This window comes from Plectropomus leopardus, chromosome 7 (genome assembly GCF_026936395.1).
Source record: "Plectropomus leopardus strain MGB_pleo_1.0 chromosome 7, ASM2693639v1, whole genome shotgun sequence".
NCBI lineage: Eukaryota > Metazoa > Chordata > Actinopteri > Perciformes > Serranidae > Plectropomus > Plectropomus leopardus.
The window spans coordinates 37,097,567-37,115,294 of NC_142182.1; the positions used below are offsets into that span (position 1 = coordinate 37,097,567).

Sequence of the window (17,728 nt, forward strand, 5' to 3'; positions counted from 1 at the left end):
ACTATTTCCCTTTTTTCTTTTCTCATCTCTCATCTCTCTTCTCTCTTCTTCGCTCTCCTCTTCTAATCTTATTTCTAAAATCCTTTCTTCTCCTCTTCCTATCCCTTTATCATTTGTTTCTCACCTCACTTTTTCTGTGCTGTCAGCTTCAGTGTGCTGCATCACTGGCGAAGCCACGTGCTCTCTGTTTATCATCAGCAAGGGGAGGGAGATACAGTGAGAGAGAGAGAGTGAGAGAGGAAAACTGCATCTCTCTCTCTCTCATTTTGTTCAGTGCACCCACAGGCGCAAACACACTCGGCGACATATACTATTCCAATCCTTAGCAGCCTGGACACAGACAAAGCAGACACCAGCTACAGCAGCCTGTACTGTCTGGAAGAGTTCTGAGCGACACCACAGGTACTGTAGAGCTTTCTCAGTCTGGAGCATGCTTTAACTGTTATTTTTATCAAGATATTTGTCAAACAATCACCCTGAAGTAGTTTTTGTACCAAAATCGAGGCTCTACAACTCTTTGTGAAGTAAGATTTAGGTTTTCTTATGCTGTGGCTGTTCTGTGTTTAGAGGACAACTGGGGGATGTTCAAATGAGGACGAGTTTTGGCACGATGTGTGTGAAACTGCTGCTGAGGCTTTGTGTTCTGCACTTTATATCACTCCCTCCCCAGCACACACACACACACACACACACACACACACACACACACACACACACACACACACCCATCACCAGCCTCTGCATTCGCGTGAATAGCATGTTGACAGGTTGAATTTATTGTCCCCACAGGAAACAAAGTGCACCATTTGCACCACAGCAGTGCCTTCCTACATTATAAAAACAGGTCAGAATGTATTTGAGTTGAAAGGCAGTGGACATTTTATTATATTTGTATCTACAGTGAATAATAGTAATAAAGTTGGGTTGATGTGCTGAAGTTGCTGCTTGTAGAAAAAGTCTGTGCACTTTCAGTAAACACCACAGACTGAAGTCTAAAGTGGTGTAGCGCTGCAGAGAGGAGGCAGTAGTGCAATGTTTGGCTTGCAGCAGACTGAGTTGAGTGAATGATGAACCCACAGTAGTCATAAAAGTTGATTGAATTTGGTGCAGGCTGGTGTATTCAGTGGTACCCTGAATGCACCTGCATTTGCTGAGTGCTTCTGGCAACACCTGAAAGACTGAGGCTGTAATGCATGATGGCATTATGGTAAAGATAAAGTGACTTGATGCTCCTCCAAAGAGTAAAGACCTGATAATGCACTTAAACATATTAAAATGTCTATGTTCTGTTTGGATAGTCATATTTAGTAATTAACTCGTATTATATTTTTTTCAAAGGGATTGGTTGGGTCACACCATTACTAGACTATTAGCAGAAAGATAACATGTAGTAAAGTAAATGTTTTATTGTATCCCACTCAAAACTTTGTAATAGTGATACTGTCAATGTCCCATTTTTCATAGGTCCTCTTACATAATTTCCAGATCTAGAACTGCTTATTGTTTTCTTGCAGGAAGTGTCATCTCGACCTGTTTGAAAGTCATGAAAACTCTTTTTGTTTTGTTTTGTTTTTTACTACTATGCTACTCCTTCAGCACATGAAACAGCCACTGAAGCCAAGCCTGTCTTTCCTTTGGGAGCGGGTCTGTTTCTCAACTCAGGTTTATAAATAGATTTACAAAGAGAAGTACACTCCTGCTTTTGTTCCTACATGAGCCTCACATCATCACTGTTCCACTTAGCCGATATTTCGAGTTTCTGAATTGCAGCAGCTGACTATTAACCACAATGCTCTACAAGTGCAATACTGCAGATTGAAATACATTTTTTCACTTAAATAATATAGACATATATAGTTCAAGGTTCAAATTTGATCCTGCAGTGTGGGTCTGATCAAGTAAAATTGTGGTTTTGAAACTGAACATGCCACATCTATGTACATTTTTTTTCTGTACAGTAGTGACAGAGTTTTGAGGGGGAGGATCCTCAAAGACACCTTAGCTGTCATTTCAGTGACTAAAGGGCTTCAAAACAACTCACTGCAAATGTGGGAAACACACACACTAAAATTTCACTGCTTTGAATCCAAAGACTAGTTTTCTATTGGTGAGTAATATTTGTTTTGTTTGTCGGTTAAATGTTAGTTAATGATAGTTAAGAGTTATAATTAGATAGTATTTATGAGAATTTTGTTATGATATAGAGAAGCAGTGAAGACAATGTTTGATGGTTGTAATGATTATAAATGGTTTTAAAATAAACTGCACAGCTCCAGAATCTTCTTGGCATTTTAAATTTGATTAAATATATTTAAATCATTATTTATTTATTGTTGCATGTCAGGTAAACTAAGACATGACATTGTTTCATAGAAGCTACCTTTTCTCCATAAAAGAGTGGTGTAAAACCTACAAAAAAATCACTCACCTCTGCAACATTCAGTAAGAATTAATTGCCACATTATTAATGTCACATAGGTTATTGATACATGCTAAATAGATCTGTGGTTCAGTGTTTGGTATTAACACTTGTTGGGGGTCAAAACGGACCCCAACCATACTGTGAAGGTATAAAGTATGAATTTATGTAAGAGTTAGGAGACAGCAGCTTAAATTACTAGCAGTTGAAGGCCAGTGGTATGTAGAAAATGTTAATGCCATTGGTAATTTAATTTTAAATTTGACCTTAAAGGCAAAGAGGCAAATAGATGTTTTTATATTTTTTTAAGTTTTTTTTTAATGGTTATTAGAGCTGGTGATTAATATGCCTTCTTGTGAGTAATTAATTTAAAAGTTTCTGAGATTTCTGGCATGCAAGCCTTGTTCTGTTTTCCTTGCTTTTTTCTGTTTTTGGAACTTCTCTTCCTCCTTGGAGTCCCCAAAGCACCCCCCACCACCACCACCACCACCACCCCACCCATCGGCATTTTCAACAATGAAGGTTGGCACTGCTAGTGAGCCACTTGAAAGGCAGGGTTGTTATTTCTGTGTTTTGCATGCTGAAATATTTCCTCCTTGCTGGATGTTTTTCTGTCCAATCTAATTAGTTAGTGTCCTTGTGTCTATTGGGAAATGGGACTTAAGATTTTTTTATGTTAATTACAGCCTGTGTTGTTGCACTTCTTTCTGGACACTTAAAACTTAAGACTCATAAAAGTCAGGTAATGCAGCTTCTGGCCCAATCCCATTTTTAAAAATTTCACCCCCACCCCTCATTGTGCCACCTTGCCCCATGAAATAGAGTTACATGTGGTAGCGTTTAAAATCTTCCATTATGCAATGAATGGGACAAACCTTCAATACCTTGATACGTCATCAGCAGTTGTTGATACTGCCGTTTGAAGACAGATATGATGAGCGTTCCCAGACATTGTGAATATGAAAAACAACTAATGAAAAATTGATGAAGCTTAATTTCCTGGTTATGTCACCATAAAACACATTCAATTCAAACTCAACAGAAACACAATAAAACTCACCCAAACTAGTTCCTTTTGCAAGTAATGTAGTTAATAATCCACTTTTCCAACAATCACCAGCTCCAGTTTGGTCAAAGTAAGTCTTTAATTCACCAAGTTAGTTGTAAAAACATGCTTTTATTCCTCAAGGTCTCTGTCATCCTACTGGCCGCTGGCTGTTTACAGTCTAACTTCTCCCTCCACCACTAGGTGTCGCTGTGTCTTTTAGCTCAGCTGCCTGTTTCACCAGTAGAGAATGGAGGCTGAGCTATGGTGGTTCATGCTGTGCACTACATACAATCAGTTTAAAAGAAAGAGGATTTATTATAGTTTAGAAAAACATTTCTTCTCTGTTGCCTCCAAATACCATGTTATACCATAATAGTGTCTGAGCCTAGTTGCTGGTACAGCCATTTCATCAATAGTTTCTCATAGCACTTGGTTTGAAGTGTGCCTCTGAAGTATCTGTTTTGAGGGCCATATAACACTAACACTTGTTCCTGCCGCTCCATCCCAACAAGAATTAGGACATCCTATCCCTCAATGTAAACTCGCTAAACTGAGAGGTAAGGGCTTAGTGGTACGGGCAAGGGGTGTGTTGGGATTGGGCCTTAGAGAACTCACACTGGATTAGTTATTGATTATCATATCCAATAATGACAAATAGCGTCAATCACTCAATCACTCAATCACAAAACAGTCTTCTATTATTTGTTAACCTTCACATTTCTCTCCCTTGTCTTTTATGCCCATTTCCACAGGGTCCAATTAATCTCTTTCACCTAACGATACCGTCTGTCTACCCTGTGTAGTTTAATGCAGAGTCTCCTTTTATATTTCTGTGAATCTTATTACTGCCTTTGCACCTGCAATTCACCAACACCAGTACAGTCGTTTTGTCTCTTGTATTTTCATATCCACTGCTAGATGGGGCCTGGATTGTTTTGGAACTTCCCTCCCAAGGCTGGCTGCACGGTTCCACAGAGCCTCCTGCAGACCATGTACGTAGGATCATGAAGCCACTGTACCTACATAACGTACCATACCGTGCCACACAGGTCTCTCCTTTATCCAGCCTGTGTGGGTTTATCTATGGCATTTCCGTCCATCCGCTCCATTTTGTCAATCAGTCAGTCCAGTCTTTCACTTATTCATTCTGCAGCAGCGTGCAAAAGTCCACAGATCCAATGAGAATTCACTATTACTACTACTCCTTTCATTCATTCTACAGTAAATTTTAAAAGAACATGCAATGAGATGAGTAGTCCAACTGTCACCTGACAACTATATATTTAGAAATCATTTTTTTAAACCATAGCGTACTGGGACTGATACTGGGAATTGGGCTGGGACAAAAGCCAGACTCTGAAACTGAAACTCCCAATTCCAACTCCAACCATTCAACTATTCCAGGTGACACACTGTGTCAGTGAGATGATTCCAGCTTGAGCAGTTTGCTTATCCCTTTCAGCCTTTACTGTTTTTATAGACAGTAGAACCGGACGTCACAAAGCTTCGCAAAATCTCTTGAACTTATTGATTGCCATAGAGTTTTAGTTCAATTTAGACTTCTGTTTGATGCTGCATCACAATGCTAATACCACAGTTTCAAATAACAATAGGAGGTAATAAAAGGCCAATAACTGCATTATACCACGTCAAAATATTGCTTTTTCTTCTCAAAAATAAAACTTTAAACCAGCAGCTAAGGCTCTTTGTGCTTATTATTCAGAACCACTTCCTGACAGTTACATCAAGCTAAAAATATAAATAAATAAAAAAGACTCCTTCACTAGTTATATTACAATACTATATCACATACTTGCATGTTTGCTCTAAATTTTAACTTATTTGAGCCTTGAACTAAAAAAATATAGTTTAACCTCAAAAACCTCCATTCTTTTTTTCTAAAGCTTTGGTGTACAACCAGCTATTATCACATGACCACAGTCCCATACTTGATATAATGAAAATTGAGCTATCTCCATGACAACTGAGCTAGCTTCATCCGCTGATGTGACATGCCATTGAAAGCTCCAATAAAAGCTCATATGAAGACGTTTTTTAGGGGAGTTTTGTTAACAATGTGTGTTACTTTGATCATGGCATTATCTACTATTACGAGTGAATACAGCCATATGCACAGTGACACATAAAACATGTCAAATGCATGACAGACAGGCCCGTGTCTCTTTAGCTAATGGCTGATGGCCACCAGGCAGTAGGCCTTTATTTTTTCAACACTATTCCTAGATTATCTACCAGTAAATAGGGATCTGTGTTTTTGCATCTCAAAGCCTCCAGAAATTCTGCAGTCCCATATAACTGCGTGCCAAAGGGTTGGTGAAACTGAACAAAAATTACACTCATGCTGGAATATTCTTTTATAATGATAATCATGAGAGCTTAGGACAACTGTTGAATATTAGGATGGGACAATTTATGTGTAGTTAAATTTCACTTGTAGATGCTAGTTTAGGGTCACGTCCCTTCTTTAATTTACTAGGTTCAAAAAGGGGCTGCACTAGTTCATGTTTTTTTTTTAATGTAATGTAATTACATGAGAGGCAGATTAACAAATTAAATATATCCCAGAGTGATATTTTAGTTAAAAGTCCCGAATGCTACCTGTAGGCTCCCTATCTGGCCTGTAGTCCAGTGTCCAAAAACACCAGTGCTCCTTCAACTGAGTTTTTAGATCCTTTACAGCAAAAAGTCTTGATATAACTTTATTGGATGAATTTTACATTAATCTCACCCTCATTGGTTAATATTAATGTAAACAGAAAGAAATGGAACATAACAGCATGTTCTGTTATCACACATAACCACATTTTTCCCTCAATGTGTGCATTATCTGTAAGTGTCCTGTCATCTTTGAAAAGCCAGCCTGGCCACTGGCTGTCCTGTGTGATTGTCTTGGTCAGTCTGGCAGGTCATTCTGCATGTTCCACACATCTCTGCATGCAGTTTATTATAGATTTGTTCATGTGTATGCAGTGTACTTCATCTCAAACTCAGCAACTTCAATAAAACGTAGTATGGTGGTAATGAATATGTTGGTAAATGTTCCTGAGCAGACATACCTTTGTGTTCACATAATCACGGAATATGGAATACGGGAAAAAAAAACAACCCTTCATGGTAAGAATGTGTGGAGAGCAGAGCGGATGTCATGATGTGTTAAGTGAATCCTGCTGCTGACATATTGGTTATTGATGTCTGTGCTGTAGGTCACTGATGAAGGACGTCTGTTAAAATGGTTGATGGCGCACTAGGGGCAACAGCTTCACATAATGTGTGGAAACATGATTTTGCATTTTGCCGTCAGGATTAATTGTTCTTGAGGTTTTTTTCATGAGAAAACTGAACACACCTCATTCTGAGCAAAAAATAAATACATAAATAAATGAATAAATAAAAAAGATTGTTGAATACACATTGGTACTGAAATATAAATGTGATTTTTTTCTGACTGTGCTTCATTAAGTGGGTTATCTGTAAAGACTAAAATAGTAGCCTCGCAAGGATCATAATCTATCAAGCTAAAAATAATACATGCGCTGTGTTTCCGTATCACCTCCTCACATTCCCCTCAGTGTCTGTGAGGTGGAATCAACCAGAGGAAAACTCAACCTGATGTTAGCAATAGCTACTGTATCAACATAATGACATGAATAGAATCCCCTAGGGTAGAAAATAGATGTGTTTGTGGTCCTTCAGTCCAGAGCTCAGCAGCAGTACAGCAGAGGTATGGAACCATTCAGCCATAGTTTTGATTTTATTTGCAGAGGTTTTGTGTTTTTCTATTCCTCCATAACACTATGGAGATGGAAGGAAACAAACACAGGACTTCATCCAGGAGACTGGAGTTTGTGTCCTGTGTGAAATGAAAGTATGTCAAAAGAGTATGTATGCTGAATAGCGCTGATGCCCGTGCGTGTCTATTTGGTGGAAACAAGTTCAGTTCTAGCATCTACAGTTAGGCTGCCTGACTATCAGCTGGATGTCCCTCTCATGGATGTATAAAGGGGCATAATATCCTGGGCTTCCTGGCAAAATATGAAGTTAGGATATTTAAAACATTACAAGATGCAGCTGGACCCAAACTCTAACCTTGAGCATCAAAGTCCCATACACTAACCATTCATCCATCACTTCTGATTATTTATTCGTACCTTGTTGCTTTTTATACCGTATTACCTGAGTCTCCGGTCTTAATCTGTAACATTATTTCTCATAAAATGACAACACGTTTTCATCCCAACTCATCACATGGCGCTGCTCTGTCAGTGACCTTCTGTGTCTACTTATGATGTTTTAGGCATAAGTGTGGACTGCCACAAAGGTTGGGATTAGGCAGTCATGGACAGTTAGGTTTAAGCAAAAGAGGCACATGGTAAGGTGTAGAAAAAACCCCACACACATCCACGCAAAAAGCAAATTCCAGACTCCCACACAAAAGGTGGTTGCTTGTAGAACTTTTCCACATCCCCATCCACCAACCCTACAAGCGCACTCGCGCTCCTTATATAACATGGTAACTGGAAGTATTATTACCTGACACTGTCCTTCAGCATTTCATGAGCATGCCACCAGTTCCATCTGGCCGCATTCCTAAGTGACGAAGTCCATGAACGTTTTATGTGGATTCATCCACTGACGTATAATAAAAATGCTACTGGTTCTGTCAGAGCGCATTTGATGCCGTCCAGCCACGTTCCGGTTGGATGTGAAAGGTGGTTTTTCACGTCATACTTGTATGTCAAAAGTACTGACAGAGTGGCGATATTTGATGGGTTCGTAGTGAAAATGGGTTGAAAATTATGAGTTTAATTCCATAATATTACAAATTAAATATCAGTTAAATATCATAACATTACAGCTTTTTTCTCATAATTTTCATCTCGTAATAAGCTTTTATTCTTGCAATTTTTTTTTGCAATTGCGAGTTTATTCTCATAATATTTTTACTTTGTTCTTGAAATCTATGAATTTAAAAAAAATTAGTCAGTATGCCTTTCTGTAATTTTGATGAACAGACCCTTAATTTTTTTCCTTTTAAAATTTCATTACAACTGTCTGTAATATTATTTTTTAAAAATAAGTTACCACCATAATGGTGTCTCTGATATTCCTCTATCCTTCAACATAATTTGGCTTAACTCCTCCATTTCCATTCAGAAATAAAATGAAAGACAATCAGTGCTGCTGGGCTTCTGGGTTATGACCTGTTTTTAGTGGACACTGTAATAAAGCCATGTGTCTGAAGGAAGCGACTAAGGTTTGCTCAGGAAACCATTCATTCCCTCAGCGTGCTGCACTGAGCTTTGCTCTTTGACATCTGGTTCTCTGTTTGGTTCAGGAAGGAGTAGGGCAAACACTCCGCTCTCCCCTCAGTGTGCTGCTGGTAGCCACACACTGTCTGCCCGTCTGCCCTGCTGGCATCCACCCTGCAGCCCTGTGGGCCCACCATACAAACACACCCACCAGTATGGACCTGTGGTTGCATTTTGCATTTTCTGGTTAAAGATTCAACTGTGCCATTCAGCTTGGGCCAAATTAGTATAAGACAAGGAGTGTCAATATGACTGCAAGCAGCAGTGCTTCTCTAAAGGTTCAGGGACTTTTCAACTAGAAGTCTAAGCAGTGGCCGCACAAAAAAGTCAAAACACTCAAAAAAGACGCTGGGTGAAGGGCTTTCATCTGGTCTATCCTCATTGGGAACAAATGGAAAAAGACACTGATTATCAATGTACTAACTGGTTTAAGGCAGATTTGACCCTTTCAGCTTTAAATTCCTATTTTCTGAACCTGGAGAAAGTTAATTAATAACAATGAAGTTCCATTACTCAGTCAGCATATGTGGGAGCCTAACACTAATGCTGTTGATGAGCCTCCAGTTCATGCAACACGTTCTCATCCCACCTCGTCATTTATTGCCACTTTGTACTTCCATGTCTACATATTAAGCTGTAGGTATCCCATCTGCTATTTGTGTTCCAGGATGCTGTGACAGTGATGTCAGCACAGGCTAATGGTGGGTTTATGCTGCACGTGGTTATGTTTAGACAAAACAAGTTCATGGCAACTAACACTGGCACATCAACAAATGCACTCGCTGCTACAGGTGGTTAGGATTAGGCAAAAGGGCACGTGGTAAGGTTTAGGAAAAAAACACTCTGACAGTGATATGGACCCGTCCACCAGTCCTCCTACCTGCCTTATAGTGCACTTGTGCTCCTTATATTACATTTACATATCTGTAAAAAGCTTTTGTACTTGCACTGAAGGAATGGAGAAGCTCTCCAATCTCGTTATACACTGTATAATGACAATAAAGAGCATTCTGATTCTCTGATTCTCTTCTGACATTGTTACCAGCAGTGTTTCAACCTGATGCCACTCTGTGAGGTATCATGGACACAATAAGTTCCGCCTGGCCGTGTTCTCAAGTGACGCTGCCGATCTGCGTATCAGGCTGCCGCAGCATGTGCCATTCAGCGGTGTGTATGAGACCGCGCCCGGTTCTGTCCACCCGCGTTGTCAGCTGATGTCATCCAGAGGCATATCATGCAAATGCAAAAGGTGGCTTTTGGCATCAGGATCGTACGCTGAAAGCTCTGTCAAAGGAGTATTTGAAAACTTAGGAATGAGAAGGAGCCGGTTCATCGCCATGGCACTGAAGGTTCTTTGGGGGGAGCTCTTCCTTCGTCGATATGAGGGTCTAAGGACAGAGGAATGTCATATGCTGTAAAGCCCTCTGAGGCAAAATGTGATCTGTGGTAATGGGCTTCATAAATAAAAGTGACTTGACTTGACTCGTCCCCAGTTCTGTGTTCCCAGTTTTCATGTAGGAGAACTTGACTGGCCTGCATAGAGCCCTGACCTCAGTCAAGTAAATTTTATTTGTAAAGCCCATTATCATAAATCACAATTTGCCTCAGAGGGCTTTACAGCATACGACATCCCTCTGTCTTTAGACCAGACATGTCCAAAGTCCGGCCCCCGGGCCAATTGCGGCCCGTGGTCAAATTTTTACCGGCCCACGGCTTCTATCATAAAATCAATAATATGCGGCCCGCCAGCACTGTTGACCACAGTATAAAATACATATGTACAAAAAAGCTATTTTACTTTTCACCAGAAGATGGCAGTAGCCCCGTGGCCGCACCCTGGCTGCCGTGACCCTTGGCCTTGCGTGATCGTTTCAGCCACGCCCATTTCTAACATGGCGACTCTAAACAAAAAACGGAAAGTTGACTGCGAGGGCCGCCGCTTCCAGGACAGGTGGAAATTGGATTATTTTTTCACTGAAATACGAAACAACTGTGTCTGCCTAATTTGCCAAGAGACTGTGGCTGTTTTCAAGGAATGCAACATCAAGAGGCACTACCAGACGAAACATGCTAGCTACGACAAGCTAACTGGGAAGCAAACGGTGAAAAAGTGAAGCAACTGGAAGCTGTTTTTAGCGGCACAGCAGCGCTTTTTCACAAGAGCCCGTGACTCAAATGAAAATGCCACAAAAGGCAAGCTACGAGTGTAGCAGCTGATTGCAAAAGCACTGCAAACCTTTCAGGTGAGGGTGAATTTATTAAAGACTGTGTGATGAAAATTGTTGAGAAAATTTGTCCCGCCAAGAAGCAAGAGTTTGCCAATATTTGCCTGGCTCGTAACACTGTGGTACGGAGAATTGAAGACGTTTCATTAGATATTAAGAGACAGTTAGAGGCAAAAGGAACTGAGTTTGACTTTTTCTCGTTAGCCTGCGATGAAAGCACGGATGCATCCGACACACGCTCAGTTACTGATCTTTTTGAGAGGAGTGGACAATGACATGAACGTGAGTGAAGAGCTTCTGGACCTCCAGAGTCTGAAGGGCCAAACAAGAGGAACAGATTTATTTGTTTCTCTTTGTTCCGCCGTGAATGACATGAAACTACAGTGGAATAAAGTCACCGGGATTATTACGGACGGCGCACCTGCCATGGCTGGCGAGCAGGTGGATTATCAACCCTTGTGTGTAACAAAGTCAGCGAAGAAGGAGGCAGCGCTATTAAACTCCACTGTATTATTCATCAAGAAGTTCTCTGTGCCAAATATATGAAGTATGATAATGTTATGAAACCTGTGATAAAGGCTATTAATTATATTCGCTCCAAAGCGCTGTGCCACCGTCAGTTTCAACAGTTTCTTCTCGACATCCAGGCTGAATACGGGAGATGTTTTTGTATCTAGCAACGTAAGATGGCTCAGTCGGGGGTCTGCACTGCAGCGCTTCTTCTCTCTCAGGGAGGAAATTGGACAATTCTTGACAAAAAAGGGACAACCCATGCCACAATTAAATGATCCTGTGTGGCTGGCTGATTTGGGATTTTAGTTGACATAACGCGACATCTGAATCGCTGAACACAAGCCTTCAAGGGCAAAATGCAGTGGTAAGCCAACTGTATTCACACATCAAAGCCTTTAGGACCAAGCTGCTACTTTTCCAAAGGCACCTGTCACGGCGCAGCCCAATACCGCACATTTCTCATCGCTGCAGGAAATTATGACCAGTTTCCCACAGAACAATATCAGTGCGCAAATGACAAAGTATGCAGCAGACATCTCATCTCTGGTTGAGGAATTTCAGCAGCGCTTTCGGGACTTTTGCAGCTATTGAAAAGGAGATCACGCTTTTTCCCTCTCCTTTCTCCGTGGACCCTGATGGCGCTCCAGACCACCTGCAGCTGGAGCTCATTGAGCTGCAGTGTGATGCTGAGCATCGCAGTCGGCCTGTAGCTCCCTCTTGTCAACTTCTACCGCCAGTTGGATGAAGGTAGGTTCCAAGCAATTCGGACATTTGCTAAGAAAATGCTGAGCTTGTTTGGCTCCACATACATGTGTGAGAAGACATTCTCCGTTATGAACATTAACAAGAGCCGCATGAGGACGAGACTGAGTGACTCTCACCTGCGTGACATCTTACGCATCAAAACCACTGCTCTTGAGCCAGACCTGGACTACATACTGCAGTCAAGATCCCAGTATCATCCTTCACATTAGTGCAGGCAAGATATTTGTTAAGTCCTCTGAGTTTAATAAATTCTTAAATCTCAGTTAATTAATTTTTTTGTGATGGTCAAAATCACAGTTTAAATATGCTGTGATCACTGTTTTGAATTTTGTTTACAGTGAGCATATAATAGTGAATAATATGTAATGTTCCACATGAACTTAGATATCCTTGATAGTTTTCTTCATTTTTTTGTGGTTTGTGATTTCGTAAAACTTAATGGAAAAAAATGTAAAAGTAAAAAGTATGCCATTTGCAATTAAAAAATCCAAAAAAAGTTCATTTGTATTTAATGTTAATGGTTCAAAGAATGTCAGGCTGAATAGTCGGCCCCCACACATTTTCACCTTAACAAATCTGGCCCTCTTTGCAAAAAGTTTGGACACCCCTGCCTTAGACCCTCACATTGACTAAGGAAAAACCAAACCCCCAACCCCCTATAATGGGGGAAAAATGGTAGAAACCTCAGGAAGAGCAATTGAGGAGGGGTCCCTCTTCCAGAATGGACAGACATGCAATAGATGTAGTAAAAAAACAACTAAATTACAGTAGATGACAAAATAACATACAGAAAGGAGAAAGAGAGAGAAGCGAAAGAAAGGGAGGGAGAAAAGAGGAGAGATGCACAACAACTATAATGGTAACAATAACATAACTTTTAAGAATAGTAATAGACATAACAATAATAAATTATCTATGACAGCTCGCAATATTACATGCAAATAAGTGTAAGTGGCGATAACAGTCACATGTGTATATAAACATTGAGGGCATGACTAATAGTAATGATGGAAAACATTTGTCTAAAATATATGATGAGACTTTAAGTTGTTCCTTAACTGGAACAAAAAGGCCAAGCCCACGACTACCATCATTACTCCCTTAACACCATCAGCTGGCACCATGTGTCCCCCTGCAATCCACCAAATCAGATATGTCCATGTTTGACAGATATTGAAGCGTGATTTACAACTGCATAATTCTGAGAGAAGCTCATATGGTGACAATTTGATTTTATGATTTAAGTCAGACAACATTGCCTCAGCTTCTATTTTGGTAGTGCACATGATAGCACAGATTTTCAGCATTAGTAAGTTGTCTTTACCCACTGCCTATAAGTTTGCTGAGCAAAGTCCCAGCTGTGGAGACGGTGCTGTGAGAAACATGATGATTATTAAAAGTGTGCTCGGCCTCTCCCAATCAAAAAAGGTGAAAGTGACCACCTGGGTACCACTGGCCTCTGGTCCATGGTCCCATGGAATTAATGAGGCAAGTAAGTATATGCAAACCCAGACATCAGTGGGCTTCACTTTAATCACACCTGCTGGCTCACGGCTCAGCCAGTGCCAGCTCCTCATCCAGCCAACACACTCCTTCAAGCTGGGAACATATTTGAGGTTATACATCAGAGCAGGATTCAGTTACGATATGAATGAAATTACTCTTGGCATGCAAATTGTCATCCCTGTGGTTGCTTATAAAGTATCTAGACATTGAACTCCAAATCTAACCTCTCTGACTCACTTTTTTACATTTGTGTTTCCACCCCCAAATTTATATAAAACAGTCAGAGATACAGTTGAAATCAATATCACAATATTTTTACCAATCACCACCTTGGAATTATAAGGTTCTGTCTGACATTTCATGTATTCGTATTCTGTCACAACTTATTAACATTATGTGAAGTGTTATGCTTTTTTATTATATGCATTTTTGGAAAAAAAGGTTCTATCTGCAAAATGGATCTCTAACTTGGTTCTATAAGGTTCTATCTGTGAGCCAATCAGCACTTCTAAGTGCTCATATCAATATCAAACAAAGCCCCACCCTCTGGTCTTCACTGGTTAGCTAGCCTTGCGCTCTGCACTGTGCACCAGCCTGGTGGGAGCCAGTGGTAATGAGCGAATTCCACTAATAACACTGTCCCAACTCAGCAGCATTGCCGTGGAAACAAGGTGTCTTGCCACTGGTCACCCATTGAGAAAGTGTCTGTTTGGGGTTGCAAACACCCTTTAGCATTGATAAGTGCTGTTAGTACAGAATAGAATAGAGTAGTGTAGAATAGAATAGAATAGAATAGAATAGAATAGAATAGAATAGAATAGAATAGAATAGAATAGAATAGAATAGAATAGAATAGAATAGAATAGAAAAGAACAGAAATAACAAAATTTGTCGTTGGCCCACCAAACACAGAAGACAGCACAATAAAAGGCAGACTTGTCTGCCTGTGGTTTGAAGCCCATCAGTTACTTTGTTGGGTTAGCACCGTTAGCAGTGCAGCACAGCTAGTAGTGCTAACATTTTTAAAAATGGGGTTATAAGGGGTTTTGTTGCTGAAACACTTTCTCATTGAGGCTACTTGGGAGAAGACTGGGGGTGGCTGCAATGTTTTCCCTGAAAACCCCATATAAATAACCGACAGGATTTTGATATTGTACATTTAGAATAACTTTACTTTACTAGAACGAACTTTCATGTTTTTTTCCACGTCATTTTTGCTATTTAGAATTCAAAACCTTTAAAGCTCAACATCTCAAAATTGCTCAGAACGCTGGTAGAACCTTGTAATTCTCAGATGACAATGTCATATTACATCATTCATGTACATGTATGCAAAATCACAAAAAAATTATATTACGATTAAAATAGTGTTCAGTGCAATGAACTGTACCTCACTGTTGCCTATGACATAAAGCCTGCCATGATAAAAATACGTCAAATAAAAACCGAAAAGGTCCAGCATGTAAGATTTAGGGGGGTATCTTGGCAGAAATATAATACAATATAAGTATGTTTCTTTAGTGTAAAATAAGCTGAACATAAGAATTATTGTGTTTTTGTTACTGTTGAATGAGCTGTTTATATCTACAGACGAAGCAGGTCCTCGTCTATGGAGATCGCCTTATTGTACCACTGCATTTCTACAGTAGCCCAGAATGGACAAACCAAACACTGGTGACAGATAGGGACATTTGCCTTTTCATATCCATAGTTGGCAGCCCCTCTGCAACAATAGTGTTGGAAAAACACTGATTTAAAATATTATTTTTTTGTTTGCTTTGATGGGGAAGAGATAATTCAACACATTCCTATCCCAAGTCGACACATGTTGCCGCTTTGTAGTGCACTCTAGGTATCCTTCTTTGTCTGCTGTTGATATTCCAGAATGGCACTATCTTAATGTCAACATAAGCACATGATGGGATGACCCTGCAAGTGGTTATGTTTAGGCAACGAAAACACGTGGATGTCAACAAAAGCACATGCTGGCATCAATGATTAGGATTAGGGGAAGGAGGCACATGGTAAGGTGCAGAAAAAAACCATTACATTTAAGATGGGAAGCAATCACCGGAGTCCCACATAAACATCTGAGTTTGTGGACCCATCTACTGCCCCTCCCAAGCGCCTACTGTATAGCTGCTCTCATGGTCCTTATATTACATTGTTACCAGCAGAATTGCAACGTGATGCTGCCCTGCGGCATTTCACACACAACAGGTTCTGTCCAACTGCGTTCTCAAAGAATGCTGACTTTTAGCACAGCCAATCCTGTCCTGTCCGGCCGAGTTTTCACCTGACACCATCCTGCAGCCTTTCAGACAGACGCGACAGGTGGCTTTTGGCATCGGGATCTTAAGCCAAAAGTCAACAGGCTGTATTTTATGAGTTTATCGTGAGAACAGGCTGTAGATTCACAATTGTTTGGGAGAGCACTGTTATTATCTGTGGGCTACACACCACTGCTCAGATGTTGCAGCTCATAAATGTGTAAAACACAGCAAAATAAGAGGAAAATGAGAAAACGCAGGCAGAGGGTAAAGGGAAGAAGGCAGAGTCTGCAGATAAATGCACTACCACACACTGAGAAAGGGTCATAAATGAAGATTCAGAGAGATTACTGCTGTTTGAATTTTGTGTGCATTAGAAAAGTCCTGTATACCTTTAAGAACCTCTCATGATGATTTACATGATTGCAATTATTATTCCACAATATATGTTGCTCTCAGCTTCACTGCTGGAAACTAACACCAGCCTTACCCTGCACAGCTGGCTGCAGTAATAAGTCCAGCTCTCAGTAGAAAATTAACCCCTAAGGGGACGCTGCACTCTCACACTGCAGGTCTGATACCACCACTGAGAGCTGAGGCAAAAATAGAGAGTGCTATCAAATGTGAGCACACCATAGTGGGTGGACACTCCCTGTGTTCATTCTCTTTTGTTTTACCTGAATCAGCTTGCTTTATGCTAAACACTGCACGTGTGAATGCAAAATTACACAGCCTACAGTCAAAAAAATGAGGCTGTTCTCTTACTGCTTGTAAAGCTGACTTTTTGTATTTCATGTGAAAAACTTTGTAGAGATGCAAAGCTTTTATCTGACAGCGCTGACAAGGAAGCTTTTCATGCCAGAAGAGAAAGTGCTGTGCAGTCTGGAGCTGATAGCTGATCTTTAATATTTAGTCCTCCACTTCGACATTGATATCTCTGCACTGGGTTGCTTCTCAGCCACACAAGACTCCTCAAGACATTCAGCAGCTATAAATAATTAAGTTTCATTTCAAATGGTGGAGAGAGCTAAGTTACTATTGAAATACACTTGGAATCAGTGTCGTGATTACAGCACTTCTGTTTTCTGTAAAGGTTAGTACAAACTTGCATGTCAGCAGGTGTGTGTTCATTTTGGATGTGTGTGCACACCACACAGACCAACAGATTGCATGATGGTGATGGCTAAGATGATGTGTGTATGTAGGGTCATGTCAGTCAGGATTAACATCTCTGCTCTGCTTTACTGATGGAAGCTTCACCAGGAAGTACATCCACTGAGTTCAGAGACCACTGAAAAGTCTACAAGAACAAGGTAAGACAGCAGACAGATGATGGGATATGGACTGTTGTCATATAGATTGTACTTTTTTAAACATACTTTTTGCTCACAGTAATAGTGAGAACTGTAATCTTCTTATGGCTGTGTTACGCACCCGTATTATTGTGATTGGCTATCAATAATCAGCTGGTACAGAAGCCAGAGGGGTTTGTGAAGCATGGATGAAGCAGCTGATGCCAACATGCTAATGCAATCATGACCTGCTCAGTCAAAATATTGAAAATTAAATGCTATAATAATTTATAGTATTATTACAGTTACTTATTTTAATTATTATTTATTTATAATAATTACAATTTGACAACCTACAGG

General features: G+C 40.3%; 1 protein-coding gene and 1 pseudogene across 1 annotated transcript in view; both read left to right on the top strand.

Moving 5' to 3' along the window:
• The first annotated feature begins 2,918 nt into the window (after positions 1-2,918).
• The window catches only part of ndrg4 (NDRG family member 4), an 88,560-nt gene continuing 73,750 nt past the window's right edge, over positions 2,919-17,728 (top strand). The window contains 2 exon segments of the mRNA XM_088080623.1: positions 2,919-2,941; positions 4,386-4,459. Coding sequence (XP_087936749.1) covers positions 2,936-2,941; positions 4,386-4,459 — 80 coding nt within the window. The 5' untranslated portion in view covers positions 2,919-2,935.
• On the top strand, positions 11,245-12,280 carry LOC148189254 (general transcription factor II-I repeat domain-containing protein 2B-like; annotated as a pseudogene).